This window comes from Lynx canadensis, chromosome B1 (genome assembly GCF_007474595.2).
Source record: "Lynx canadensis isolate LIC74 chromosome B1, mLynCan4.pri.v2, whole genome shotgun sequence".
NCBI classification, from domain to species: Eukaryota; Metazoa; Chordata; class Mammalia; order Carnivora; family Felidae; genus Lynx; species Lynx canadensis.
Window position 1 is genome coordinate 28,115,455 of NC_044306.2, and position 23,100 is coordinate 28,138,554.

The 23,100-nt window shown below is 41.3% G+C and overlaps 1 protein-coding gene across 3 annotated transcripts in view; it reads right to left on the reverse strand.

The window, feature by feature from the left end:
- The window catches only part of GSR (glutathione-disulfide reductase), a 45,821-nt gene that overhangs the window by 17,388 nt on the left and 5,333 nt on the right, over positions 1-23,100 (reverse strand). The window contains exons 2-6 of one of the 3 annotated variants that reach the window (XM_030312295.2): positions 13,383-13,409; positions 10,571-10,659; positions 9,340-9,409; positions 5,390-5,537; positions 2,235-2,289 (exon numbers count right to left, since the gene is read on the reverse strand). In XM_030312295.2, the coding sequence (XP_030168155.1) occupies positions 2,235-2,289; positions 5,390-5,537; positions 9,340-9,409; positions 10,571-10,659; positions 13,383-13,409 (389 nt within the window). Of the gene's footprint in view, positions 1-2,234; positions 2,290-5,389; positions 5,538-9,339; positions 9,410-10,570; positions 10,660-12,250; positions 12,371-13,382; positions 13,410-23,100 lie in introns of those variants that run through there. The other 2 variants (XM_030312297.1, XM_030312296.2) reach the window with 2 other exon arrangements.

The window sequence follows — 23,100 nt, forward strand, 5'->3', positions numbered from 1 at the left end:
ACTCACAAAACACTCTGGATTCCTGAAAGATGAGCAGCTCCTACAGGAGTGAGGATATTTCTAAGCAGAGGGGACATATAAGAAACAGGTATAAACAAGCTGGCTTCTTCAGAGAACTGTGACCTCAGTGTTTTGCTCTCAGCTCCCAGAGGCACCTCTCTTCTACCTCTTACCACTTTAGTATCCCCCAGAAATGATCTTATATCCTCCAAGTTCCCAGAGCATGTCTCATCATTTATGGCCCTTGGAATGACTTGGACCACAACATTCCACAGGTCGATGCCCCGGCCTCCATCCAACCATAAGTGCAATGAGGGAGTGCCTGGGTGGTTCAGTTGGTTAAGCATCTGGCTCTTGATTTCAGCTCAGATTATGATCTCACAGTTCATGGGTTCAAGCCACGTGTCGGGTTCTGTGCTGACAGCGCAGAGCCTGCTTGAGATTCTCCTTCTCTCCCTCTGTCAGAATAAATAAACTTAAAAAAAAAAGCCCAATGAGGGCAAAAACTGAATCATACAGCCCATAACACAGGGTACCTTACCTACAGAATCTGTTCTTTCTTCAATTACTTACTTACCAAATTAACAATGATAAAGGACTCTTACAAAAAGAAGAAAAAAAAATTGTTCATTCAGTTCCTATGTTCCCCGAGTCTTTTGTTTCTAAAATGCATAAATTCATTTTTTAAATTTGTATTGTAGCATTAAAAAATTTTTTTTAATGTTTATTTTTGAGAGAGAGACAGAGTATGAGGAGGGGAGGGGCAGAGAGAGAGGGAGACACAGAATTTGAAACAGCCTCCAGGCCTGAGCTGTCAGTGCAAAGCCCAACACAGGGCTTGAACTCATGAACCACAAGATCGTGACCTGAGCCAAAGTCGTACGCTCAACTGACTGAACCACCCAGGCACCCCGCTAGCATTTTTTTAAATGTTTATTTATTTTTGAGAGGGAGAACATGAGCAGAGGAGGGACAGAGAAAGAATCCCAAGCAGGCTCCACACTGTCAGGGCAGCACCCAGCATGGGACTCGATCTCGTGTACCATGAGATTATGACCTGAGCTGAAATCAAGAGTCCAACGCTTAACCAACTGAGCCACCCAGGCACCCCTAAATCCTTTATTTAAAAATTTTTAATGGACACGTATCTATAAAGAAGCTTCTCTGAGGGTGAGTCTAGATTGACTTACATCATCCAAACATGACAAGTCATGACCACATTTATGGGAACATTCTCACATGTGTCATCATTCAATCCTAAAACCAAACAGTACAGGGTGGATCGTGAGGGAAGAAAAGCTGTTCTCTAACATAGTTGTATGCCCTGCAGACAGCAAATCTAAAAAGACTGTGCTTTTCTCAAAGCCAGAAGATGGCCTGATCCAAATATCTCAATGGGAGGTTTTCACTGCAGCTATGGAACTGCAGAGAAGCCCTCCTGCCCCTTATTAACTGTGGCTCCAGATCATTAAAGGTAAAGGCATAGACATGGATCATTAGTCACCCTCCACGAAGGCCTTTAGAAAAACACAGGATTAAGACCTCAACTGGACTGGCAGCACCACTGAGGGAGCAGCAGAATTGAGCAATACTGATTCCAGCGTGAGTGCTACTCAGAAGGGGACAAAGGCCAGTCCCTGGGCCAAAAGGGTCCCTCCTCCAGCCCCTACGTGTCCTTGCTTATCAGGAGTGAAAGGAAGCTCCCTCCATCTAGAAAACCTGCAACTGGCAGCTTCTTCAAATTAGAGAAACAATCGTCCTCAGTATATTTTTTTCTCTATGTATCTAAATCCATGACAAATGTATACTAAGGTTTTGGACAAACACACATAGAGGACAAATTCAGAAAACCTATTTTTTTGTGACAGTGACAAAGCCTTCATTCATGGAGATTCCCTTTGCACTAGCTGCTTTGGAAACCAGAATCAGTTACTTGAGACACATTATCAGTTGATGCTGTATCCAGGTGAAGAAAGAAGATCGTTTTAGGACTTTACTATTTATTCTCCAAAACCACCCTATATTTGATTCTGGTCCAAAAAAGTGCAATGAAAGATCCAAGTCGTTCACTGGGGTATTAGTGGATGAGATACCCAAAGTTGTAAAAAGAGAAGTAGGAGAAAACAATTCAAGGAATGCCTGCATTTAATGGTTGGGAAGGGGAGGAAGAAGAAATGTTAGCTAGAGAGACTGAGGAAGAAGGAACACTGAGGTTGGGAAGGAAACCAACTTACCCAGGCAATTCTTCCAGTTGGAAAAATCCATCACTGGTAATTCCTAGGCTGGCACCTATATAGGAAAATGCAATACAGATCACATAGACTGAGCTTCCTCTTGTAAAACGACATCAACGTTTTGTACAGGACCCGGACATTTTCTCAGCCATCACATTCTGTTTCAACAAGTTTTATCCAAGTTTCCACTTGGGAACCTCCCAACCCAGTCTTCCCTGAGTGCACATTTTTGTTCTGTCTAGGAATAAAAAAAGAGCAGTAACAACCACCTTTAACATTTCTCTGAGGAACTAGGATCTTCTTGGCTGTCATGAATAGACTCTGTCAGCTCTGCTTCGCTCTCCTGCCCCTTGGCTCAGCCTCAACCCTCTTCTCCATTTTTCTTCAAAAGTTTCAACCAACTCTTCCCTCACCGCAGATGACTTCCAAATATCCTAGTTGTGACCTTCTCCCTAAGTTCCAGTCCCATATTTCTAACTGCCCTGCCATATAATTCTACTTTGCCTCAAACTCAGTACGTTTAGAACTAAATCTTATGTTCCAACCGTATCCCTCTCTCAAGTTCACCAGTTCAGTTAAATGGACCACCTTCCACCAATAATCCAGATGAAGTCCTAAGTTGTCAATCTGTGATTCCTTCTCTCAAGGGTCCGCCACAATATCTAATCAGCCTGGGTAGCTCAGTTGGTTAAGTGTCCAATTTTGGCTCAGGTCACGATCTCACGGTTCGTGGGTTTGAGCCCCACGTCAGGCTTGCTGCTGTCAGCACAAGAGCCTGCTTCAGATCCTCTGTCTCTCTCTGTCTCTCTGCCCCTCCCCTGAGCTTTCTCTCTCTCAAAAATAAATATTTAAGGGGCGCCTGGGTGGCGCAGTCGGTTAAGCGTCCGACTTCAGCCAGGTCATGATCTCGCGGTCTGTGAGTTCGAGCCCCGCGTCAGGCTCCGGGCTGATGGCTCGGAGCCTGGAGCCTGTTTCCGATTCTGTGTCTCCCTCTCTCTCTGCCCCTCCCCCGTTCATGCTCTGTCTCTCTCTGTCCCAAAAATAAATAAACATTGAAAAAAATTAAAAAAAAAAATTAAAAAAAAAAATTGCACTTTGCTAAATTCAAGGCACCATGATGAAAGGACACATCCTGATTTCAGGTGTGATGAATATGCTTTTTGTAATGTGTCCTGAAATACAGTACCTGACTCTCCCTTCTCAGAGTCTGTTATGCCCGTTCTCTTCTCTGATGCTGGCATGGAACAGTGGCTCAGTTAACTGTCTGCAGAACTGAGCTTTTCCCATATAGGTCAGATGTTAATGCTGGGCTTCGTAACCATGTCTTCACCCCCTGTACATTCTACTGTGACAGCTTCCTAAACTGATCTCCCTCTGCTGTAAGTCACTGTCAGATTAGTTTTCTAAAATTATCACTTAGATCTTGTCACTACCCTATTTATAAGCTAACCATTATTTGACCCAGTTGTCATGAATTATAGATTCCTTCACTTAACTCTGTAAGTCTCCACAATTTGGCCCTGACCCTCTTCTAGTCTCAGCTCAATGAATTTGCCCCCAGAACTTCAGTGCTGGAAAAACTGGTTCCTTCGAAGACATCTTTATTACCCACTGGTTCTTTCCGTCTTCCTCTTCCTCAGCATATACCGCTCAGTGTGTGAGCCCCTTTCCTGGTAAGTTGTTTTGCTTTATGCCATCCCTTAGTAATCTGTCCCACCTGTGAACAACCCAAGGCTCACTGTCTAGAAAACACCATCTAGGGGAGCATCTGGGGGGCTCAGTCAGTTAAGTGTCCAACTTGAGCCAGGTCATGATCTCATGGTTCATGAGTTCGAGCCCCTGCATCAGGCTCTGTGCTAACAGCTTGGAATGTGGACCTTGCTTCAGATTCTGTGTCTCCCTCTCTTTCGGCCCCTCCCCTGCTCTCTCTCTCTCAAAAATAAAACTTAGAAAGAAAGAAAGAAAAGAAAAGAAAGAGAACAAAACTTGGAACATTTACCTTTTATTTCTTTGCATTTGTTTTTATTACAGGCTTTAAATTAATAAATGTATGTATCTTAAAAATCCAAAAAGCACAACAGAGCATCTAGTGAAAAGCAGAAGTCCTTCCCACCCTCAACCTCTAGGACCCTCAGAGAGTCAGCATGACAGGGCTTAGAGTATCCTTCCACAGATATTCCAGTGTGTGTATAGTCTCCCTGCCTTTTCAGAAATTTCAGAAAGACACAAATTGGAGCATACTACACATGCTGTTCCACACCTTGCTTTTTTGACTTATCAATCCTGGAGACTGTTTCATATTAGGATGCTTATGTCCAATCTTCCCAACTAAATTTTAAGGTACTTGAGAACATCATCTTACTATCTTTTATGGTAGTTGTTCTTGACCTTTTGGGAGTCATGAACCCCCTTTAAAAACCGGTGGCAAGTTTTGGATCCTCTCCCCAGAGAGAATAAAACACATAAATGCACATACGCTCAAAATTTCCCATATAAATTCAGATTGGTCACGAGTCTTCTGAAGCCAATCTAGGGAGAATACAGAATATGTATAAGCTATGATCACCACCCAGAAAGACCTTATAATCTAGTTGGGGAGAAAGACATGAACAATGTTTCTTATGTCAGAATAAGGCAGTATGTTCATGGCTCATCCCTGTGTGCACAAAATGCAAGAGCAAATATGACTACCTGAAAATACTACTTTAATTCTAGAATTCTCTATGTAAGAAAACTGCACACAGAGGCTTAATAGGTAATTAAGTTTCATCCCTACAAGATTTCACTCCCTTGAACAAGAGAGTAACTCAAGACCTGTCTTGTAAATAACAATCCACGTGACAAATTCAGGCAGATGACAATCTCTGCCATGCTGAGAAGGAAAGGAAGAGACTCTTTGCTGATTTTTCTTCCTGTGTTACTTGCAGTATGTATGCGTTTGGAGCTGGAAGAAATATCTTTCTTCACCCCATCACGAGCTACCACTTACCCCAATTACATCTAGGTTCTGCAGAGACTTTCTCTCATGGCTGTGTGGCCTTGTCCAAGAGAAAGAACTGGTATAGGCAGATCCCCTGGCATGGCTTGTAAGGTTGAAGACAACAGTAAACTCCTCTTGACTCTTACCAACAAGCATTTGCCTTCAGAAGACTCACCAGGGATCTCGCTCTCCTGAGGACGAGAGGGCACGCCACCAGTGGCAATCAGGATGTGAGGAGCAGTGTATTTGTTCCCACTGACTTCTACTGTGGGCTTGGGATCACTTGTGAATGCTGCATGGCCATGGATGATTTCTATATGGGACTGGAAAAGGAACCGTGACATCGACATTAGCCTGTTCTCAACATAAAAAGACCTGTGGCAACTTATCAGCTCTTTCCATTTCTCTACAGAGGATTTGGATTTTACATTTACCAATACCAAGACAGCTCTCTAATGTTTTAAGTTTCTGCAGAACTTCTGTTAATTGATACTTAGGTAAGGGGGTTGCCAGTTGATTGCTGGAAGTGTACCTTAAGAAGATGCTATCTTGGGCCAAAATCCAGAGACTGAAAAATAAAAACATGTGCAAATCACCTCCACAAGGAAAAACGCTACATCCTTGTCCCCGGGAATTGAGGGAGAAGGTCTTCCTCACTTGCAATGAAATCACACTGAAGAATGGCGTGTCTGGAGGAGGGACAGAAGGCCGAGAAAGACAAAGGATAAAGGTGAAGGGAGTAGAGGCAAAAGAGGGGTATTTTGGCCAAGGGAGGAAAATGCAGTGCTTCTGTTTTCCTAAACAAAATGGAAGAATACCAGAAACATGACAATGAAGTTTGACGCTAGAGATGTTGAGAATGCAGACTCTGGCATCCTCTGAGCCAGGGCCTCCATCTAGGGACTGCTGGCAAGCTTCTGAAGCCATGATACGTGCACTGGCAAGCAAATGTGGGCAACTTACCAGGATAATGGAATCGTGGAAGCCTGATCACAAAATAGCATGTTTTAACATTTTGGAACATGCTTGGTTCTGAATTAAGTTATTTCCTCCTTTCCAAACAGCGCTTCAGGCCTGTTTTATAGATGCCCTGCTTTAGCCAAGCTGACTTGAGATCAATGCCAGAAGCCACAAGAGAAACCTTCCTTCAGAAGACAAAAAGGGTATGGGTCAACCCGCAATAACAATCATCTGGGGGAGGAACTGATACAATGTTTATTTTCATTTCCTAAGATATTTGACAGAAGGTTTCCTTTCCTCTTCAGAATTTCTGCATCAACTGTAAGTAATTCCTTTCCCATAAGGTCACACATAGTTAAGTTCTACAACACCAAGATTTGTTTTGTTTTGTTTTTTGCTGTTTTCTGAGTGATTTTCCTGTCTCATCTGCAAAAGTATTTTCGCTTGCTCCATTTAAAAAAAAAAAAAATTGATGTGGATGTTTTAGTATAGTGAGTGGTACCTCTACGCTCATGTCTAACAGCCTTAAAATCTCTTGTCACCAGTGTAGAGGGCACTGAAGGCCCCAAATATTTCTCCCTTGAATTGGGGAGTAAGGTCAGAAAATATCACCCTCCAAAAAATAAACCAAATAAGAATTGACATAAAAATATACGGAGTTTAGCTATCTATAGAAGTAACTCATCCTAAAAATTGATTTATAAACATGCTGCCATGGGACTATGGTGGCCCAAGTATCACTAAGAATCTACAGATTTAAATATAATCCAAGCTGTGTAGAAATCTTAGAAACTGCAAAGTGAAACTGCAAAGGCAAATGAAGGGTGGTGGGAAATATGCGGTCAAGAAAAAGCACAGCTGGTGGCACAAAAACAGACACACAGACCAATGGAATAGAATAGAAACCCCAGAACTAGACCCACAAACGTATGGCCAACTCATCTTTGACAAAGCAGGAAAGAACATCCAATGGAAAAAAGACAGCCTCTTTAACAAATGGTGCTGGGAGAACTGGACAGCAACATGCAGAAGGTTGAAACTAGACCACTTTCTCACACCATTTACAAAAATAAACTCAAAATGGATAAAGGACCTAAATGTGAGACAGGAAACCATCAAAACCTTAGAGGAGAAAGCAGGAAAAGACCTCTCTGACCTCAGCCGTAGCAATCTCTTACTCGACACATCCCCAAAGGCAAGGGAATTAAAAGCAAAAGTGAATTACTGGGACCTTATGAAGATAAAAAGCTTCTGCACAGCAAAGGAAACAACCAACAAAACTAAAAGGCAACCAACGGAATGGGAAAAGATATTTGCAAATGACATATCGGACAAAGGGCTAGTATCCAAAATCTATAAAGAGCTCACCAAACTCCACACCCGAAAAACAAATAACCCAGTGAAGAAATGGGCAGAAAACATGAATAGACACTTCTCTAAAGAAGACATCCAGATGGCCAACAGGCACATGAAAAGATGTTCAGCGTCGCTCCTTATCAGGGAAATACAAATCAAAACCACACTCAGGTATCACCTCACGCCAGTCAGAGTGGCCAAAATGAACAAATCAGGAGACTATACATGCTGGCGAGGATGTGGAGAAACGGGAACCCTCTTGCACTGTTGGTGGGAATGCAAATTGGTGCAGCCGCTCTGGAAAGCAGTGTGGAGGTTCCTCAGAAAATTAAAAATAGACCTACCCTATGACCCAGCAATAGCACTGCTAGGAATTTATCCAAGGGATACAGGAGTACTGATGCATAGGGGCACTTGTACCCTAATGTTCATAGCAGCACTCTCAACAATAGCCAAATTATGGAAAGAGCCTAAATGTCCATCAACTGATGAATGGATAAAGAAATTGTGGTTTATATACACAATGGAATACTACGTGGCAATGAGAAAAAATGAAATATGGCCTTTTGTAGCAACGTGGATGGAACTGGAGAGTGTTATGCTAAGTGAAATAAGCCATACAGAGAAAGACAGATACCATATGGTTTCACTCTTATGTGGATCCTGAGAAACTTAACAGGAACCCATGGGGGAGGGGAAGGAAAAAAAAAAAAAAGAGGTTAGAGTGGGAGAGAGCCAAAGCATAAGAGACTGTTAAAAACTGAGAACAAACTGAGGGTTGATGGGGGGTGGGAGGGAGGGGAGGGTGGGTGATGGGTATTGAGGAGGGCACCTTTTGGGATGAGCACTGGGTGTTGTATGGAAACCAATTTGTCAATAAATTTCGTGTATATATATAAAAAAAATAAATAAATAAAAAAAATAAAAACACTAACTAGCTAAAAAAAAAAAAAAAAGAAAAAGCACAGCTGGAAGGTGCACCATTTATCAATGCCACCAGCAGTCCCGAGTTGAAGAAGTACGACACCTAAGCACTAAAGCAGAAAAAGCCTCAGACTAACAAAGGACCATATAGATTTGCTAAAGGCAAACACACCCTTGCCCGGTGTTCTTAGGCAAAGTAATCAGACTTCATTCACAGAAGCAACTGTCTGAACCATAATTTGGTCTCTTGAGCAGATCTAGCCACCAAGGACGAGGTTGCTGTGAACAAATGAACGACAGCTTTCCAGCCAGACGGTACTTCTGATTTTAATGAATTAACTAGCATATTGTTGTGTACATCAGTCTCTTGTGTTTTTGGTTTCTGGAACTAACTGGAGGGCCAGACCTACTCAAGGTACAGCCATGCTGTGACACCTGGTCCACCAATCATAGCATGCACTGCCCGCTCTGTAGAAAAAAGACTGGCCAGGGGTGCCTGGGTGGCTCAGTCGGTTAAGTGTCCAACTCTTGATTTCAGTTCAGGTCATGATTTCACAGTTTTGTGGGTTCAAGCCCCGCATTGCTTGACATGTTGACTACACGGAGCCTGCCTAGGATTCTCTGTCTCTGTCTCTTTCTCTGCTCCTTCCCCACTTGCACTCAGTCTCTCTCAAAATAAATAAATTTTAAAAAAAAAGAAAAAAGAAAAAAGACTGGCTTACTGAGACATACACTTCTGTTCTGGCAGGTCAACCTAAAATCATTAATTGCAAAAGAAATAAAAGAAACAAGAGATATGTGCGAAGGTTGTGTTTTTGTCTGGTCAGATTAGTAGCATACTCCAACAAAGAATAGCTCCTTCTTCAGAGTTCCCAGCACACTCACCTTGGTTAGGTTATTTTGATAGATGGTATTCAGGCGGCTCACATAGGCATCACGCTTTTCCTTTATAACACTGTAATGAAACTTAAGTCAGTACTGAGAAACAAAATTCTCTTCTTTCAGTTAGTGAGTAGGGCACCTGTCCCTGAACGCCCCTATCAGCAGAGAATGACACACACACAGAAGAGTCAATAAGCACCCCATGAGTGAGTATCTCTGAAGGCAGTCACCCCTTTCCCCTGCCAAACGCAGAGAACCCTCATTCTACTCCAAGGAGAATGTTCGGTAGGCACCCACAATATGTAAATGTTTTTCTGCAAAGAAGATAAGGACAGCTGCTTTGGCACAGTGCCTAAGTACTTGGTGGCCACTCAATAAATATTTGTTGAATGAATGATTTTGCTAAAATTCTGAAAATTGGATGGCTTCTACATGTTTATGGCAATTCCTTAAAAAGTTAAACACAGAATTGCCATTTGACCCAGCAATTTCATTTCTAGGTACAGACCTAAAAGAAATGAAACCAGGGATTTGTAGGTCAAGCATTATTCACAGTAGATAAAAGGTGAAAACAACCTAGAAGTCCCCTGAAGGATGAATGAATAGACAAAATGTGGTATGCACACAAGGGACTAGTATGCAGCCTTAAAAAGGAATGAAACTCTGAAACATGTCACAACATGCATGAATTCTGAAAACATTATGCTAAGTGAAATAAGCCGGGGGTAAAAGAACAAATATCATACAAAGTACCTAAAACAGGCAAATTCATAGAGACAGAAAGTACACAAGTGATCCCAGGGGCTGGGGGGAGGAGCTGAGGAGGTATTGTTCAATGAACACATTGTTTCTGTTCTGGATGGTGGAAAAGTTCTCAAAATGGATGGTGGTGATAGCTGTACAACACTATGAATATAACTTAATGGCCCTGTACTGACAACTTAAAAATAGCTAAAATGGACTTTGTGTATTTGAAAACCATTTTATTGAGGTACGACTGACATACAAAAAACAGTACATATTTCCTGTATATAACTTGGTGAGTTTAGAGATAAGTATATATCTCTAAAACCATCATCACAATTAAGGCCACAAATATAGCCATCACCTCCAAAAGCTTATGTTATATATACTTTACCACAGGAACATCCTCCCAAAAAAGTTTATGGCTCATTTAATTATGAAAGAAAAATATTAATATTGGTAAACAGAACCTCTAAGCATTAACACTTACCGCCAATTGAATTTACTCTCACAACTTTGAAAGCCATAATCAACATGATCGTGCATGAATTCAGAATGGACAGCCGTGTTCCACATTACCTGTAAAAAAAAAAAAAAAAAAAAAAAAAAAAAAAAAATCCCGCAACAACAGTAGTGCATGAATCCTGAGGAAAAAAAGAAATCATGCACAAAAGGTAACCACATAAAAGCAGATAAAAATACTGAATTTTAAAATAAAAACAAAAGTAAAAGAGAAAGTTCACAAATATGACCAGACAGGTTTTATAGGGAGGCTACTGAAATGTTGGGGGATATTACTTCTATTAACTCCCTATTTTATAAACTCTATAAAAGCAGGATGTTTTAAGACTCATAGTCCTTCCAGTAAAATTTATTACTGCTTACACCCTCTTTTTAACTTTCAGACTTCCTGAAGCCCTGTCTTTTGTGATTGGTGCTAGGAAACTGAATTGCATCTGTAGCTTTAAAGTAATTTAGAAGACGCTCTGAGATAAAGATGAGGACTGAAAACCTTAAGAGAATAAATCCCTATCACATACTCAGTACCTATGAACATGTCCTTGTAACGATGTGTGTAATTAGACATCTGGAACTCAAAGATTTGTTGCACATTTCTGTGGAATGCAGCCTGAAATCTGTAAAGGCCTTTTATGCCGACTCATCATCAAGGTAACAGAATACAAGATAGCATCCAGAACTCTATATGACAAACTATCAGTTTTCTTTGTCAGACAAGCCTGAGACTCCATTTTTGACAAGTCTTTGATTCCTTCTTTGTACCGTTCTCTCTTTATGCCTAAAAATGAAGAACTGATGGCCCTGCTGGATTCTGTTGTTTTTTTTTTTTTTTAAGTTTATTTTTATTTATCCTGAGAGAGAGAGATAAAGAGCAAATGGGGGAGTGGCAGAGAGAGATGGAGACAAAATCCCAAGCAGACTCCGGCTGTCAGCCCAGAGCCCAATGCAGAGCTCAAACTCACGAACTGTGAGATCATGGACTGAGCCGAAGAAAGAATTAGATGCTTAACCCACCAAACCACCCAGGCACCCTGTTTATTTTTTAATTGAGGTGAAACTCATTTAATATAGCATTAACCATTTTATCTGCTAGATGGTCTATCTTAATGCACATGAAAGGTTTCTTAGTACTACAAAATAAAATAGGTTATTTTAAGAAACATTACTATAGGGGCGCCTGGGTGGCTCAGTCAGTTGGGCATACAACTTCAGCTCATGTCATGATCTCACAGTTCGTGAGTTCAAGCTCTGCATCAGGCTCTCTGCTGTAAGCTCGGAGCCTGCTTTGGATCCTTTGTCTCCTTCATTCTCTGCCCCTTCCCTGCTCTCGCTCTCTCTAAATAAATAAATAAATAAACAAACAAACATTAAACAAAAAATTTTTAAAAGAAAAGAAACATCACTATACCTCATCTCCTCATGAGGGGCAATATTTATTTACTTCCAACTTGTATTATGTATGATGCTATAGCCTCAAACACTCTCTGGAGAAGGTGCTGTATATGAACCACATTGGGCTTCTAGGCTCATCCTAATGAGGGTAGTAGCAGGCCTACCCATCTGATTCCTTCTGTGCTGCTACCCCACTCTACCCTCCTGGAGGGAAGTTACTCTAGGCTTCAACCTGTTCTAGAAAACAAGAGGCAATTACCAACTGATCTTTAAGAATGCAAAAGCACTCTGAAGTCAGTAGAGCCCTATGAAAATATAAGGTAAATGTCCTGCACATGTGATCATAATAGAAGGAATAAATGAAACATAATATATGGCAACAGGGGCGCCTGGGTGACTCCGTCAGTTATGCGTCCAACTTCAGCTCATGTCATGACCTCATGGTTTGTGAGTTCAATCCCTGCATTGGGCTCTGTGCTGACAGCTCGGAGCCTGGAGCCTGCTTCGGATTCTGTGTCTCCCTCTCTGCTTCTCCCCTGTCTCTCTCTCTCTTTCTCTCAAAAATAAATAAATACTTAAATAAATGTTTTTAATATATGGGAACAAAATATTACAAATTCAGGCCACTATGCCCAGGTAATATTTTAAAATAATGAGGTAGTGCCTATTAATGGATTAACTACCATAACTGGTTTAAACTACATAAAACCACCTTATAACTGATATACATAATTCATATCTCATAACTGCATGACTTCAATTAGAACAGATTCCAAAATCTAAGACTAAGAAAAAAAAAATAACTGAGGAACTGTCCCACAGCAAAAAGGAAACTTTCCTATGATTAAAAAACACCTACCCACACTAGGGAACAGATTACAAAAAACCCTCCTGGAATTACTCTCTGTTATGTGTCACTGATGAGATTAGGAATATTTGCTTACCTGTTACCAAAAAAACACCAATTTAGAATGTAATCTCAGTAACAAAAGGTTGTCATCTGGGATTATAACATGTTTTGAAAGTACATTCAAATATGGAGTAAAATTATTTGCAAGTATAAGCAAGATGCAGCTTTGGAAATAAGAATTGCCATTTCTTCCTCTTCGTCACAGGTAAAGGACAAGTTCATTCAATGTAATCTGTACCACAGATACTAGGAGCAAATATCACCACAGTTAAGCGAATCCATGAGGCTACAGAATTGAATAAGAATACTTTAGAAGATTCCATTCAGTAATTTAGATTGAGAAAAAACAATTCTGTGCAGATGACCAGTCCTAACTACTAGACCTAGATATAATCTCATTCACTCACTCAAAAGAAATAAATCAATGCATTGCTTTATCAAATATGTGAAAGGAGTGTGGAAGAAGAAATAAAAATTCTACCTTTTTGGGTACACATCCAACATTCACCTAAAAAAAAAAAGGACAAATTTTAAGAATATTAAACTCAAACCATCAAACAAACCTGAAAGAAATGAACCCCAAGCATCAACCCAGGAGGCTTCCTTAAGTTCTAAGTCAAATTTACAGTACTTCCTTTACTATGGAGTTAGAAAAGATATGAATATTCTTTTTCATATCTTGATAAGGCAGAGAATTTTAGTCATTAACATTTTTTCAAGAAAAGCAGTCACTGAAAAAGAGGGGGAAATAATTCCATGTCCAGGGGCTATGCAGTGCAGGGACCGTATCAGTAGGGAGGCGGCCAAAGCCTAAGCTTGCACAGAACCCAGAAGGAGAAAGCAGAAGAGAAACAGCAGAGGAGGTAAGAAAACCCACCAGCTGAATAAGGGCAACTGAAACATCTGAGCAGCTATTCTAGGGGATTTCTGGGAGACTTATCATGGCATATGCTGGGTAAAACATTCAGAATGCCCCTCTGAAAAAAATCTCTAGCTGAAATCTACATAACTTTTCAGGACCAAAGGATAATGAAGAATCAAACAATAAGGTTCATCCATGCTATTGTATGTATGTGTGTGTGTGTGTGTGTGTGTGTGTGTGTGTCCATGTTTATATGCTTGCAGAGACAGACCACAAATTTGATTCTTTTTTTTTTTAAAGAAATTATTTTTTTAACATTTATTTATTTTTGAGAGAGAGAACAGGGAAGGGGCAGAAAGAAAGGGAGAGAGAGAGTCCTAAGCAGGCTCTGCGATCATAGCGTGGAGCCAGACACAGGGCTCAAATCTCATGAACTGAGAGATTATGACCTGCGCCGAAATCAAGAGTAGGATGCTTAACCAACTGAGCCATCCAGGCACCCCCACACATTTGATTCTTAGTCTTCTAACAGCCAAAACACAAAGGAAAACACAAATAGTTCTAAGATTTCACATAAAAACTAAGCAGCTGTTTTCAGAAAACAACTATTCGTACCCTTTATAGAGAAATTCTTCCCAGCAGTCCATGTAAACAAGCTGTGATATATGTTTACACATAAATTTTTGTTTAGATCTGTTTATTTCCTTTGATCACATGCTAAAATTTATAATATGGGGGGAAAAGCTAGGTTAAGAGTCAGACTAATTAGAATAGAGACCGTAATTAGAGACCCCTCAGCTCTGGAAATCTGCCATGTAATGTATATTCTAGATACCCTTTAACCTTATAAATACTGACTGGGAAGTGTTGGTGACGTGTTGGCCACTACAACAAAGTTAAGAGATTTAAGTGAGGTCTCAACTGCAGATCCTTTAAAAAAAAAATCAGCATGTTCACTCATGTCTATTGACAGAGTAAAGACTGAATATTTAAATACTGGTGCCTTCCAGACATAATTTACATCAGGTGCTTACAGCTCTACTGATCATGACCATAAGGAACTAGACTCGTTCCCTGTAAGCCCAAAGAATATAAGCCTACATCTTACAGAACATTTTCTGGGCACCCTGGGGTGAAATCTGAACTACATATGCACTTGCCAAGGGACTTTATTTGAAATGCTAGAGTAAAAGAAGCCCGTCCAAATCTCACTGAGACGTGGAATACTTGAAAAAGAAGGTCTTAAGAACAGTCACCTTCTATTCCTCTAGCTGTGCTACTTGCTAGCAGCATACCTCCTGCATTTTCATTTTAACACTCTTATTTCCTATTATTCTGCACTCAGGAATTATAAAAGAGTGAGTTATGTTTTGTTTCTATGCAGTTTCAAGTTATCAGTCATTTGGAGGGTTTTTTCCTAGAAAGAGACAAGTCATATACTATCTAGTGGTGGACTTGGATTTTTTTATGAGATTATGCTACAATAAGGAGTCAGAAGGCAACAGAAGTAGGAACTCACAGGATTGAGAGAAGGGTGCAGAATTCAAGCCCAGCAAAACGAAGGACTCACACCTACAGCAGCATTACAAGCAGAATATTCAGGAAGCACTTTCTACTAGCAATCAGAATAATGTATGACTTTCTCCCTCACTGTTTCCTATGTGGTAGAGGAAAGCAAGATAGCTGAATCCCAGCTCCATGGTGGCAATGATTTTAGCATCAGACCTGCCTTTTCCAGCTCATTTGGCAGGCGAGGTGCTTCCCAGTCTTTTTTTTTTTTTTAAGGCCTGTTTATGTATTTTTTTTATTTTTAATTGAAGTGTATTTATTTTTGAGACAGAGAGTAGGGGAGGGGCAGAGAGAAAGGGAGAGTAAAGCCTGACTCGGGGCTCAAATTCACTAACTGTGAGATCATGCCCTGAGCTGAAATCAAGAGTTGAGTGCTTAACCTATTTATTTTTTTAATGTTTATTTATTTATGGGAGAGACAAAGCTCACGAGCAGGGGAGGGGCAGAGAGAGAGGGGGAGAAAGAGAGAATCCCAAGCAGGCTCTGTACTAAACAGATCCTGATGTGGGGACTTGATCCCACGAACTGTAAGATCATGACCTGAGCCGAAATCAAGAGTCAGTTAACCAACTGAGCCACCCAGGCACCCCCTCCCAGTCCCTTTATCCACAACTCTGTACCCTGCAGTTCACTAAGAGGCTTCAACAAGGACAGACTACAAAATCAATGTCTCTAAAAGTAGAGATGATCTCAATATACTAAATAAATACACTCCATTTGTCCTATAGTCAACTCTCTCCAACTTCCCAGGAACCTTTAAAAGCAATTTAAATCGTCATAAAGCATTAAATGTTCTGAACCACTCTCACACATCATCAATTTACTCATGTACATTTGACACTATTTAAAAAGTTTGGAACATGTTTCTTCTAAGGCCCAAGATGGCCCGACTCACTGGTTTCAAGTGTTATGAATTTGATTTACTTTTAGAAGTTTCTGCCTTTTTGACTTCTAAAATGTTTTAACTTGCAACTATTCATTCATTTGAAGTATTGATTAAGCATTCACTCGTGCCAGGCATTATGCAAAAAAGAAAGCACTAAATGGATATAGTTAGTCCCTGCTCTCATGGAGCCTACTACTCCAACCACAGTCTCTCAGCCTATCAGAGCTGCTGGCTCAAGGGGCAGCAGCAGAATCACAACATTCCCTAAAATTTTCAAAGCCTTGGGCTAGAAATCAGAGGAAGAAAAAGGTGGAAAATGGTGACCTTTTTGGGTCAAAGAGTTTATATTCTAGCACAGTACACTTTGGATCTGTGGTTGGGGCTATGATTTTTTTTTTTTTTTAGAGAGAGAGCCCTCACACATGCAACCAGGAGAGAAGTAAAGAAAGAAAGAGGGAGAGAGAGAAACCCAAGCAGGTTCCACACTGTCAGCCTGAGCCTGAGGTGGGGCTGGATCTCATGAACCTAACTGTGAGATCATGACCCGAGCTGAAATCAAGGGTCGATGCTTAACCTACTGAACCACCCAGGCAGCCCAGGGCTATGACTGAAGAGCCCGTGCCCTTGAAATACCACTTGCCCTATTTTGGCAGCTCCTAGTAATATGCCTCCAGGACTTTCCAATGGTTTTGGAAACCTAGTTACACTTCAGCACAACACTACAACAACTAGATGCCTCTTTGACTTAGAAGAAAACAGCAATTAGTTACCAACAGAGCTGTGGAAGCCAGGGGTGGAGAGCTATATATAGTCATGCTTCTTATTCTCTAGCTGATGAGTACATGAGTACATTCGGTTGGCAGAAAGAACACAAGTCTAGAGGCAGACAGACATGAGTTTGAATCCCAACCTTCCCTCCCACTTACTGCTGTTGGTGGGTAGGTTTCTAAATCTCTTGAGCTCAGTTTCTTATTCAATAAAATGGGAATGGTAATACATGATAGAGGTTTTGAGAAGATTCGAGAGATAATGCATTAAAAAAAAGCACCTCTTTTCTAATTTATGATAGATCTGATGATGACACTGATGCTTCTGAATTATTTCTGCAGACTGCTGGATCCCCAATTTCACAAAAGGCTTACTGGAAAGAGAGGAGATAAATTCCCCAGGTGGCTTGCTCCCTTTCAGGAATAAACTGGTGGCAGAAAGCTTGCCTCCCAGACTGAGACACCAGGGTGATGGGTTCTCAGGGCTTTGACTGCCCAGGGGTACCCACAGCTGATAAGACCTGAAACATACAATACTTTTCACCTGGCAAATTCCCCTGCAGAGCCCTCATTCCCCAGGGGGGCATTAACCAATGATAAGCCTCAGAGAAATCTCGTGCACTCCTGACTACACTCAACGCCAGAGACACTCCAGTAGCCTTGCCTCCTTCGCAGTCTTACAATCCATCTCTAAGAACTCCCTATCCCCACCTCGTGTTCAGAAGCCCATTCAGTTGGTCGGCCAGCACTGGCTCACAGTGAAGACAGGGGCATCTCCTGACAGGGACAGAACATGTGAAGAATCTGATGATACAAGTGGAAAAACTCAGGAGCTTCAACTATTTTTCTAGGCCAGCCCCTCTCACCTTCAATTCTGCTTAGATAGGTAAAAAAATCACATTGCCCATGTCGATGGATTCAATCCATTAACAGTTGCACCTGTCAAAAAATGTCACCTGCACTCGATAGTAAATTTCCTTCTTCTGGTTCCCCGCTTCTGTCTTTTACCCCAGAGTTGCCTAAAGTTTCCTGTTTTCCTTTTTTGCATCCCACAGTCTAGTTCAAGACTGGTCTGAGGAAGGAGCATGTAGAATATGACGGACAAATCATCATCCACTAAGCAAAACCCTACCACTTCATCAACTCATTCTTTCAGCAACTCCATACTGAATACCTACTTAGTGCATGACTGACTGTTCTAGGGGTTGGAATATGTAGGCGACCAGAACAAAGATCTCTGTCTTTGTTGAGTTTCATCAGCTTTACACCTGCAGTGACTAAATAAGACCACTTGGCCCTGTGCCTATACAACTCTGACACCAATTCTGAAGTGTGTGCTTTTCCACACCATCAGGCAATTAACTCAATTCTGACACTATCTACCTGGAGACAGCATCAGCTCCCACAGGTTGAGGGCTCAGTCTTCCTGCCTCCTGCCCCTACTTCAGAGGCCAATCTCAAGTCCAGCAGTCACCTGTGCTTTCGACAAGCTCTTGGAGGTTCTGACAACCCTCTTCTTGGGCTGGATTAATTGCAAGAGTGGCTCATGGAAATCAGAGGAACATTTTATTTACTAGATTACCAGCTTATTATAAAAGGATATAACCTTGGAACAGGCAGGTGGAAGAGATGCATAGGGCAAGGTATGTGGGAAGGCGTGGAGCTCCCACGGATATACCACCTCCCCTAGTCTCCATGTGTTTGCCAACCCAGAAGCTTTCTGAACCCCATCCTTTCGGTTTTTACTGAAGCTCCTTTTTTTTTTTTTTTTAATGTTTAGAGAGAGAGAGAGAGCACACATGAGCAGAGGAGGGGCAGAGTGAGGGAGAGAGAGAATCCTAACCAGGCTCCCCACAGAGCCCGAGGTGAGGCTGGAACTCATGAACCGGGAGATCATGGCCTGAGCCAAAACCGAGAGTCAGATGCTCAACTGAATGAGCCACCCCTGAGGAAGCTTCTCTTACACAGGAATGATTGATTAAGTCATTGACCACTAGTGATTGATTCAACCTCCAGGTCCTCTTCCTTCTCCCCTCCCAAGGGGCCAGGGGGATGGGCATGAAATCCGAAGCCTCAAATCACAAGGTTGGTTCTCCAGACAACCAGCCCTCATCCTTAGTTCTTTCCAAAAGTCACCTCATTAACACCATTATCTCCTGCCCCCCCACCAAAAGAAATTGATCTATGATCCTACAGCCTAATTTAATATCAAATGTTGCAACACCCAGTGAATAATAAATGGTTATCAATTATGACTGAATGGAATCCACTTACAAATGCCCAAGGTCTTTATATAAAATTCCTTTAATCCCACTCTACAAGAAACACTCTCTGTTATAACTTGTTCAAAGTACCTTTTATGAAGGGTGAAACCCTATGAGGGATTCAGAGCCAGGCTTTCTTTTCTGGACTGGCAGATTCAGGCAGATTTAGGCAGACAGCTAAATAGTATTATACTAAACCTTGTACAAAAAAATTAAACAATCGACAGGGTAAATCAAAAGACCAATTTCAACATTAGGATTTGCCTACTTCAACTAACCCCACCCTTTCTGATCACTCCTTTATTTAGCACTTATGAACATAGGTGTGCCACACTTCATGAAACTCTAAACCCACAAAACAAACTAGGGTAATTTTCTGTTTTTGAGGACTGTCAGTACTGAAGGTATGATCTCCTTTTTGTAAATATCCATTTAAAAATGCATGCTCAGGGGCCCCTGAGTGGCTCAGTTAGTTAAGCATCCAACTCTTGATTTTGGCTCGTGGTTTATGAGAATGAACCCTGCATCGGGCTCTGTGCTAACAGCACACAGCTTGCTTGGGATTCTCTCTCTCTCTCTCTCTCTCTCTCTCTCTCTCTCTCTGCCCCTCCCCTGCTCATGCTTTTTCTCTCAAAATAAATAAACACTAAGAAAAATAAAAATGCATGCTCAACCTTGGGACATTATACTAAAATAAGGGAAATAAGCCAAATACTGCATGATTCCACTTATATGATATCTATTTTAAGTAATGTCTAATCCAACATGAGGCTTGAACTTACAACCCCAAGATCAAGAGTCACATGCTCCACCAACTAAGGTAGCCAGGTGCCCCTGAGATATCTAAAATAGTCACATTCATAGAACCAAAGAATGGAATGGTGGTTGCTAGGATCTAGGCAGGGGTGGGAGGGGAATGGGAAGTTACTAATCAACAGGCACAAATTTTCAGTCAAGCAGGATGAGTAAGTTCTAGAGATCCCGATGTACCACATTGTACCTATAGTCAATAATACCGTACTGTATGCTTAAAAACCTGTTAGGAGAGATTTCGAGTTAAGTGAAAGCTTTTAAAAAGCATGTTTTAGCCTCATGGAGATACAGACATCATAATATCAAAGTGCACACTATCACCTTCAAGTTAGGTTGACTTACATGTTGCTAAGTAATGGTTTTCAGCCTAGATAGTCTTCTGAGCAGCCTGTTTCTCAGGCATCTTAAAACCTCCACTTCTGCTGGTATCTCCAATTGGCACCATACAGCACAGTTCACAGTGACATTAATAATCAAGAACTTTACTAGGTACAATCTTCCAGTAATAAAATAATAAGTCATGGAGATGTAATATATAGCATGTTACCTATAGTTGATATTACTATATTGCATTTTTGGAAGTTGCTAAGAGAGTTGATCTTAGAAGTTCTTATCACTGGGGCACCTAGGTGGCTCTCAGTTGGTTAAGTGTCTGACTCTTGATTTCAGCTCAGGTCATGATCTCACAGTTCATGACTTCAAGCCCCACATCGGGCTCTTCACAGACAGCACAGAGCCTGCTTGGGATTCTCTCTCTCCCCCTCTCTTTGCCCCTCTACCGCTCATGTGCACGTGCTCTCTCTCTCTCTCTCAAAATAAACATTTTTTAAAAAGTTCTTATCACAAGAAAAAAAAGATTTGCTACTATGTATGGTGACAAGGTTAACTAGGCTTCTGGTGGTGATCATTTCAGTTACACAAATACGGAATCATTATGCTGTACACCTAAACTAATGCAATGTTCTATGTCAACTATACCTCAATTTAAATAAAAAAGAAAAGAAGGGGTTTGTCCTGGTAATCAACCCTTACTACCTACCCAACTCTGATTGGTGAGAACCACATGCCTATACCACAAGAACCCAGTTACTTTATCACAGAATCCATACACTCAGCAAGAACACTGGAACATGTGCTCCCACAGGCCCTGGGGCAAAGGGAATAGTAAGCTAGAAAGAATTTTTCCTCAAGTGAACTCTTCCCACGTCTGCGTAGGCAGAGAACTGAACCGCAGATACAAAGCTCCCAGAAGGTTCTCTATCACCTTGGCTTTCGTCAATCTTTGCATTTCTCCTTGGTCTACATTTGATCATGAGAGAAGTACTACATTTTAACTTTCCGGAGATGCCAAAAACTGAATTCAAAGACCATCTACTTTTCTGCCCTGAGAAATGACTTAATTGCAGTAGGCAACAAGAGATTACTATCTTTAATTGAATTCTAGGAAAAAAATAGAGGATTTCTTTCAGTTTCCCACTTTTAGCATCTAATACCTTAGTACTACAGTTTTGTTTTTTGTTTTTTTTTTTTTTGTCTGATGGAGAAAAATAAAGATGAATTTAAAGATGGAATCATATTATTAGAGCTACGCATGCCTCTTGACCTGGTTTAGCCATTAGAAGTTTAGCAGCAACCCTGGTCCCTCTTGCTTCTTTCACTTTGAACTAAAGGAGATCAGAACATGCCACCCCAAAATATGCTATTTTGGCATACAGATTTTGAGCTGAAGATAATTAAGAAAGAGCAAAGGAGGACCTCTCTGCCACCTCCCTTTCTGCTTAAAAGCAAGGCAGAAATCTCCCTTTGTGAAGGTGTCCCCGACCCCTCTCCTGTACCAGGAGGAGAACCCTTATCACTAAAAATGGAAAGGCAGCAAAGCAGAATCTGCACCAAAAAAACCTTATTAAAGTAACCTTTATCTTCTATTAGTTTCCCTCACATATTTACCTTCCCACAGTTTACTGTTCCTAGAAGCCCAAACCCCCTTTCCTTTGTCTAGTCACTTCTCCACAATTTATCACGCTTTCTTATATTGATATCAAGCTCCCAGGCCTAAGTGCTCCTTTTCCCCCACTACTTCTCTGTGACAGTCCCACGTGCATGAGAAATAAACCCCTATTAATCTGCTTCTTGTTGGTCTGATTTGCAGATTCCAGCTATTGAACCTCAGAGGATAGAAGAAAAGTTTTTCCTCCCCTAGACAACACAATATGGGACAAAGTCATCTCATACCTGAACTTAACAGCTTAAAAAATTCTGTCAAAGAAAAGATGAATTCTTAAGTACATGAACACACATCACTCATCTTGAAAACAGAAGTCTCCTTGGAAGGGGCCTACTCTATCAGATCACAGAATTAAAAAGGGGGAAAAAAAGCCTCCTAGAAAAGAAAGAAAGACTGGGCACCTGGGTGGCTCAGTCGGTTGGCTGTCTGACTTCGGCTCAGGTCATGATCTCACGGTTCGTGGGATCGAGCCCCATGTCGGAATCTGCTCTGACAGCAGGGAGCCTGCTTGAGATTCTCTCTCTCTCCCTCTCTCTGCCCTCCCATGCTCTCTCTCTCTCTCTAAAATAAACATAGAAAAGATTTATAATAGAAAAGGAAGACTGAAGAAGAGTCAGAAAATCAAGATAAATAGTCATACTGTATAGACAACCTTGGAGGCATAAAATTATGAAACCAGGAAATGACTCCAGGACCAAATTAATTGTCATCTAACCCACACAATTAACAGGATTCACCAGATTCATACTAATGCTTCATACAGTCCCTTCTTTGTATGAAGGCCTTACCATTGTGTCTGGCTCATGTTACACCAAAATCACAAAATCAGAATGTAGCTCTTTAGGGGCGCCTGGGTGGCTCAGTTGGTTAGTGTCTCACTCTTGATTTTAGCTCAGGTCATGATCCCAGGGTCATGGGATCCAGCCTGCATTGGGCTCCACTCTGAGCATGGAGCCTGCTTGAGAGTCTCTCTCTCCCTCTGCCCCTCTCCCTGCTTGTGTTCTCTCTCTCTCTCTCTCAAACAAACAAAAAA